General features: G+C 63.1%; 2 protein-coding genes and 1 long non-coding RNA gene across 7 annotated transcripts in view; 1 reads left to right on the forward strand and 2 right to left on the reverse strand.

Moving 5' to 3' along the window:
• The window catches only part of RASSF7 (Ras association domain family member 7), a 2,288-nt gene extending 1,022 nt beyond the window's left edge, over positions 1-1,266 (reverse strand). The window contains exons 1-3 of the mRNA XM_077773404.1: positions 1,136-1,266; positions 236-948; positions 8-100 (exon numbers count right to left, since the gene is read on the reverse strand). Of these exons, the coding sequence (XP_077629530.1) occupies positions 8-100; positions 236-948; positions 1,136-1,259 (930 nt within the window). The 5' untranslated portion in view covers positions 1,260-1,266. The remainder of the gene's footprint in view (positions 1-7; positions 101-235; positions 949-1,135) is intronic.
• A 519-nt stretch (positions 1,267-1,785) lies between these two features.
• The window catches only part of LMNTD2 (lamin tail domain containing 2), a 6,612-nt gene continuing 2,053 nt past the window's right edge, over positions 1,786-6,344 (forward strand). For 2 of the 5 annotated variants that reach the window (XM_077773360.1, XM_077773364.1), the window contains exons 1-8: positions 3,179-3,659; positions 3,717-3,885; positions 4,287-4,374; positions 4,502-4,657; positions 4,925-4,996; positions 5,077-5,165; positions 5,510-5,802; positions 6,210-6,312. In XM_077773360.1, coding sequence (XP_077629486.1) covers positions 3,179-3,659; positions 3,717-3,885; positions 4,287-4,374; positions 4,502-4,657; positions 4,925-4,996; positions 5,077-5,165; positions 5,510-5,802; positions 6,210-6,312 — 1,451 coding nt within the window. Of the gene's footprint in view, positions 1,877-2,368; positions 2,626-3,019; positions 3,044-3,178; positions 3,660-3,716; positions 3,886-4,286; positions 4,375-4,501; positions 4,658-4,924; positions 4,997-5,076; positions 5,166-5,509; positions 5,803-6,209; positions 6,313-6,344 lie in introns of those variants that run through there. The other 3 variants (XM_077773363.1, XM_077773362.1, XM_077773361.1) reach the window with 3 other exon arrangements.
• Positions 2,097-2,822, reverse strand: LOC144239338 (uncharacterized). The gene is made up of 3 exons (XR_013337395.1): positions 2,745-2,822; positions 2,255-2,389; positions 2,097-2,161 (listed from the first exon to the last, which is right to left on the reverse strand). It is a non-coding gene; the product is annotated as an uncharacterized LOC144239338 (long non-coding RNA).

Below are 6,344 nucleotides of genomic sequence, written 5' to 3' on the forward strand. Positions count from 1 at the left end.
GTGGGGGTGGGGGCGGGGCAGCCCCTGTCTGCTGGATGAACTGCTGCAGGTTACACTGGCGAAGCTCCCGGTTCAGCTCCTCTAGCTCCTGGGCCTGGGCCTGGGGCACAGGGGATGCTCAGAGGACACAGCCACAGGGCTCCATGGCCTAGTGCTCCCCCTAGTCAGACCCTGACGCCCCCAATCTGCCCACACTGGGGATGTCAGCAGGGGCTCGGGGGCCTGGGGGGCTTACCTGCAGAGCACGCTCAGCAGCCTCCAGAGCCCGGCTGACCAGGGCCAGGCTGCCTTGCACCTCTGCACTCTGTCGCTCCTGGGCAGCCAGGTCCTGGCGCAGGCGTTCAGTTGCAGAGGCTGTGGGTGAGGGGGGCCCAGGGGCCTCTGTGGCCAGATGTAGTTCAGCCTCCAGGGCACGGGCCTGGGCGTCCAGGGCCTGCAGCCGGGCCGCATGCTCGGCAGTGGCGGCGCTCAGGGCTTGCAGGCGTGCCTGCCCCTCACGCTCCCGCACCTGCTCCCGCCGGAGCTCCTGCTCCCAGAAGGCCTCCTGACCCAGCTCCAATGCGTTCCTCTGCACCCTTCGCTCCAGGCCCTGCAGGTCTGCACAGGAGCCTGGCATTGGTGCTATGGGGGCCACAGCCTCCGGCAGCGCAGGGATGGGGGCCAGCCCAGGGCACCCAAGACTGAAGGTCAGTGCTTTGCGGGGCTCGTGGCCCAGGGCTGGTCGTGGCTTCGGGGGGAGGCTGGCCCGGACTGGGCAGCGTTCGGGAGGTGGGCAGCTGTCTGAGGAGGGCCTTCCAGCGAGGCTGGGCCCTGTCCGCCTCAGGACAAACTGGACATCACTGGCAAGCTGTCCACAGGTAGCCTGGGCACCCACTGGACACTCCTGGGGCAGCAGCTGCCGTTCCTTCTCCCTGAGACGCTGCACGAGCACAAAGCGGCCCGTCTGGCCTGGGGTAGGAGGAGAGGGATCAGCCTAGATCCCCCCCACTCTCCATCCACCTGGCTTGAGAAGTTGGGGGAGAGCAACAGGGATGAGCAATCGGTCCCACCCACCCCCTTGGGGGGGAAAGGGGCCATAGGAGCAGGCCAAACCTCAGGCGCACCTGTTGGGCCATCTGTGCCCGAAAGGACTCACCTATTGCTTGGGCCAGCGCGATGACCACTTCCTGACAGGTGGTCTGCTCTGAGACCCCACAGACCACGCGCTGTATGCCATCCACCCACACCTTCAGCTCCATGGCTGCTAGTCCTGAGAGCATCCCTGTCCTGCACGGAGGATGAAGGCCACAGGGTCAGGTCCTCAGGTCTGGCTTGGCCCTCCTCTCTTCCCTCAGAACTGGCTCAGGGCTACTGCCCCCCTGACGTCAGCCCTGCTCTCCTGTGCCCAGCCCCACCCGTAGGCCACACATTCTTGGGGTAGTAGTCAAGACCGCCCTCCCGCCCCCCGCAGGGGGGACCAGTCCGCCCCCCAGGGCCACTGGGAGGCTCCTCCACGGCCCAGCCTCCTCTCGACTCTCCCCAGTCCCGGAACGAAGCCAATCATTAACCAGATCCAGGACTTCCTGCCTCCCCAGTCACCTGGCTCGAAGGGCACTGCCCCTCCCGCGGGACGCCGTCCTCAGGCACCCAAGGGCGCCTTCAGGAAAACACGGCTTCCCGCTGCCATGGGAACGCCCCCTCGCCTGCGACGCAGACCTCGGCCCTCCGGAGCCACGGGNTCTGCGCCCCGCCCCTCCCATTGGCTCCCCGCCCGCCCCGCCCCCAGCGGCGCCCAGGTGTGGGCGGAGCTCGGCGGCGAGGAGGGGTGGGCCGAGCCTGGTCCACGCACGCTTGAAGACTGCGAACTACGCGGAAGCGCGTCCTGGGCCCGCAGGCGGTGCGTGGGACAGGTGTCCGGCTCCGCTCCTGGGCCGACCTCCTCAGAAGCCTCCGAGTCTGATGAGTCTCTTACCTAGAGAGGGAGCACCGGCCTGGGACCCCGCAGCTTCTGCGCCCAGAGGGGCAGCGGGACCCCAAGGCCAGGGCCCCACCGACCCCGCTCCCTCAGGGGGACGCACAGGGGTCGGGGAGCCGTGAGCCCCCGTGGGAGGGAGGTGGAGCTGGCGGGCCGCTGCAGCCAGGCTGGCAGTCCTGGTGTGGGGAGAAGGTCGCCTTGAAGTTGCTGGGAACAAAGCAAGACATAGACCCTGGGCTCTTTTCCCCCACCCCCGCCTGCCCCCAGTGGATCCCTGTGCCCTCTCGAGGGTGGACGTACGCGGGCACACTCCGGCCTGGTAGAGCCCAAGCCAGCTCAGCAGCCAGGGTGCCTCACAGCCTCAGTGCTGTCTGTGGGCCAGGTCTGCCATGGGGGTCCTCCCACCAGCCTGTATGCTCCCCAGCACGGGAAGTCCTACAAAAATGTGAAGTTGAGAGTCATAATGAATGAAAGATGAATGAATGAAAGAAAGTGGGGTCAGGGGTGAAGGCTGGAGGGCATTGGTCTGTGTGTCAGATCTGGTGCTTTGTTTTTGTTGTGGGGCACAGGGAACGGTTGTCATGGTTATGAAAGTGTCCCCAGGGCTCCCTAAGATGACCCAGGTGGTGGAGATGGACTGGGGCAGGAGAGGCTTCTCGCTTGGGGGTCAGGTAGGTGGGCATCAGCCTCTGAGGGCAAAGAGACTGTGGGAAGCACTCAGGAGGGGCTGACTGCTGGTTAGAGTTCAGAAAACCCCCATACACAGGGCAGCAATCCCCCCAGTACCCACCGAGTGCCACAGTCAGAAAGTCAGGCAGGGCTGGTACACGGAGTGTGTGGCCCTGGAGGCCTGGCTGGCCACTCTGTGGTTCCTGGGCCTCCTGAGGCTCGCTGGCCAGCAACCCAGCCTCTTACCGCGTCTCCTTCAGGCTGGATCTGGAGGTGGGCCCAGGGTTCACTCAGGGCCCTGGCTTGGGGTCTCCCTGGAAGCTGCTGGTAACAAACAGCCCCTCCCCTTTTGGTGCTGGTATCCATGGCAACACTGTAAAGCCTTTCTTTCCCTAGGCCTGCTTGGATTTCAGGCCTCAGGTGAGTGTTGAGGGTAAGCCCCTGGGTCTGGGGGCATCACAGGCAAAGGATTAGCACCTCTAGGGACCCTTGGTTTAGGCTGAGAGGCAGGACGTCAGGTCCTAAAGAGCAAGGGTGACAGGGAGACAACAGGAAATGTGCAAATACCTCGGTGACGTGTTGCTGGGGGGGATCTGCTGCCTTGTCCTGGTCAGAAACACACAGATATGGACGCACATGTGGCTGGCAATCTGGTGTCCTGTGGGGCGCGCACACACACACACACACACACACACACACAAGGGTGTTTTTGGAGTGGTGCTGGCTAGGGCTGTCAGACACAGACACACACTTGTGGCCATGGAAGGAGAGCCCCATGCGGTACCTACACATGGGACACAGGGATCACAGCCACACTGCCCATCTCAGCTCCCCCAGGAACATCAAGAATGGTCCCTGGGCCTCGCCAAGAGGCTGAAAAAGCCGAGAAAGAGGCTCCCTTATCTCTGGTGGATCGAGAGCCGGCCAGTGGGCACCCAGAGCCTCCAGATGGCACACCCAGAGACCCAGTGGCTCCTACCTGCCTACAGGACACCAAGCCCAGCTCCACGCCCGTGGTCTCCTCCGTCCACCAGCAGTAAGGAAGAGAGGGAGGGATGGTCAGCCCGAGGTCAGGGCCTGATCAAGTGACAAGGGTGCTGGCATTGCAGGTTGGCCCCTGAGTCCCTGGACCCCCGCACCCTGCGGCTGTTGTGGGGTCAACGGGAACTGGAGATCCAGGCTCTGCGGTGGACCATCCATAACCGCCAGGATGCCCGGCATTGCCACATCCTGTATGAGGTGGCTGGACTTCCAGCTGAGAGGTGAGCAGCAAAGTGCCAGCCCTTCAGCTCAACCCAGCCTCTGTCCTTGCCTGAACGGGTTTTTGTTTGACCTCATCCCCAACCACTGGGGCTGACCAACACTCCCACCTGATAATTACCCTGACTTTTGCCTCTAGCTCTTATCTCTACCTGACCCTGACCCCCCAACCTAACCCTGAAAAAGTGAATATACTGTAAACCTGCCCAGACCCTAATTCTAAATGTGTCGACGGTTGCTGAACCTAGAGCCGACCTACGACCCAGACCTCTCAGAGCCTGGCCTGGCCCAGTGGGACTCTGTGCCCTTAGGCCCCCAATGTCAGCGAAGAGAGTCCCTCCTTCTCCCTTCCTTGGCTACTGACCTTGAGGTGGGGGCTGCTGAGATGGCCGCTTCCTCCCAGGAGCTCACGCAATCAGGAAAAGTCCCTGCAGAACCAGGTCCAGAAGCTGACTCTGGAGTTGAAAGAGCAGAAGGAACAGGCCCAGCTGGTGAGGAGCAGGTGGGATCAGGAGATGGGCAGGGGGCCAAGCTGGGGTGAGAATCGGGGGCCAGGTAGGGGTTGGCCTCAGGGGTGGGGAGAAGGCCCTGCCCCACGTACGCACCGTCCTAGAGCAGGAGAAGTCCCAGCTGGAGGAGCGGCTGCAACAGGCCCTGAACACCATGCAGCGTCTGGAGGCGGAGCTGGAGGCCTTCCAGAGGTCCTGCCTCCTGCAGCTGGCCCGCTCGTCCTGGGTGGGCCGCGTGCTGCGATCTTCCACGGGCAGTGTGGAGGTAAGCCCCGCTCGGCCCGCCCTCCTGCCTCCTGTGCCCTCCCCAGCCCTCCTCGGACTTCCCTTGGATGGAGAGTGTGTCCCCTCCAGGCTGGTGCTTCTGCCGGGGGGCCCTGGCCTCCCTGGGAAGCCTGTCCCCCCAGGACCATGGTATAGGGCAGGGAGGACCCCCCTGGTTCACACAGCAAATGTGTACCTCAGGTGCTGGTGAGGTCAGAGAGGAGAGGCCCTTTCCCCCAGCCCACTGGCCTCCACTCCCCTTCTGTAGGTGGTAACTGCAGAAACTCTGATGGATGCCAGTGACCTCTCTGAGAACGATCAGGTCCCCTCTACTAAGGAGGTAAGCAAGGCCCCATGTGCTTTCGTGGCTCTGTGGCCCTGTGGGAGCGGAGGGCCACATTCCTGTTGCTTCGTGGCCAGGGTTTCCGGCTGGAGGACGTAGACTGGAACAGCATTGCCCAGCGGTATCCCAACCTCCTCAGCAACATCGAGTCCAACTCAGATCAAAAGTAACTGTGCTGGTCCGGGACTCCTGCAGGGGTGAAGGGAGGAGAGGGCGTTCCTTGGCATGTGTACGCCAGGGTCCGAGAGCTACCCTTAGTGTCCCTGGACAAGTCACTTACGCCTTCCAAGGTCAATTCTCTGATCTACAGGATGAGCTGAAGGGGGAAGGGAAAGGGATCCTGAGCCATCACAGTCCATCTATGAGCCTTTTCCCCAGGCTGGGTCCCAGGGACTGGAATCACAACTCGGGGTACCCCACCCACCTTGGGGAGGTTCCATGGGGGCAGGGCTGGAGTCCAGAAGCCAAACCCAGCAGGCAGCAAGCAGATCAGCAGACTGTGGCCTGCAGGCACCCCCGGCCCCTGCCGTCCCCAGAGGCCCCGCTGTGGGACCAGTGGGGCCCAGAGCTGCATGGAGAGCACACGGAACAGCGTCTCAAGAGTGTGGAGTGGAGTTCCCTGCCCTTTGGGGGCACCAGCAGCTCGGGGGGCACAGGCTCCGACTCCAGCAGTGGCCGGCTGGCTGTGCCTTATCGCATGCACAAGGTGATGGGCCACCCACCCTGCACTCCAGGCCACAGTTCTGAGCCAACAGAACCACACTGGAGGAGGTTCAGCAGGGAAACACAGGCACAGCCTGAAGGTGGGGTACAGCGGGTCTCCCCTGGTTGCTCCCCCCAACCCCCACTGTGAGGCTGGGATCTCTGCCCAGAGCCCTTAACAACCTTCTCCAGCAGCTTGGTCTTCACAACAGCTCAGCACAAGGCCACTGGGGCCTCCCCTGCCTCATCCCTAGGGGTTAGGGTGGCCTTGGATGATGGGTGCTGCCTCTGCTGCACTCTGGCCCATTTCCTCCCAGCCCTGCCTCAGTACTTGGAGCTGTCCCTCTCTTCTCTCAGCCTCCAGGGCCGTCCCTCCTGCTCTGGGTCTGAGCCTTGGAGCTGTTCCTCTCCCACATGCGTCCTCAGGGCCTTGCAGGTCAGTCTGACCTGGCATTTGATGTCCCCAGAGGACGCTCCATATGGAGGTCCCCCTTTCCGTTTCTCACAGGTCTCTCCCTGGGTCCCTGGAACCGACCTAGTAAGACAGTCCAGACAAAGGAGTCCTGTGTGGATTCAGAGCACGGGCCTCCCAGACACCGCCTCCATGGGAGGTAAAGGGGTGAGGAGGGGGGGGGGGGCACAA

Source organism: Crocuta crocuta, unplaced genomic scaffold (assembly GCF_008692635.1).
Source record: "Crocuta crocuta isolate KB4526 unplaced genomic scaffold, BGI_CrCroc_1.0 scaffold1161, whole genome shotgun sequence".
Classification (NCBI taxonomy): domain Eukaryota; kingdom Metazoa; phylum Chordata; class Mammalia; order Carnivora; family Hyaenidae; genus Crocuta; species Crocuta crocuta.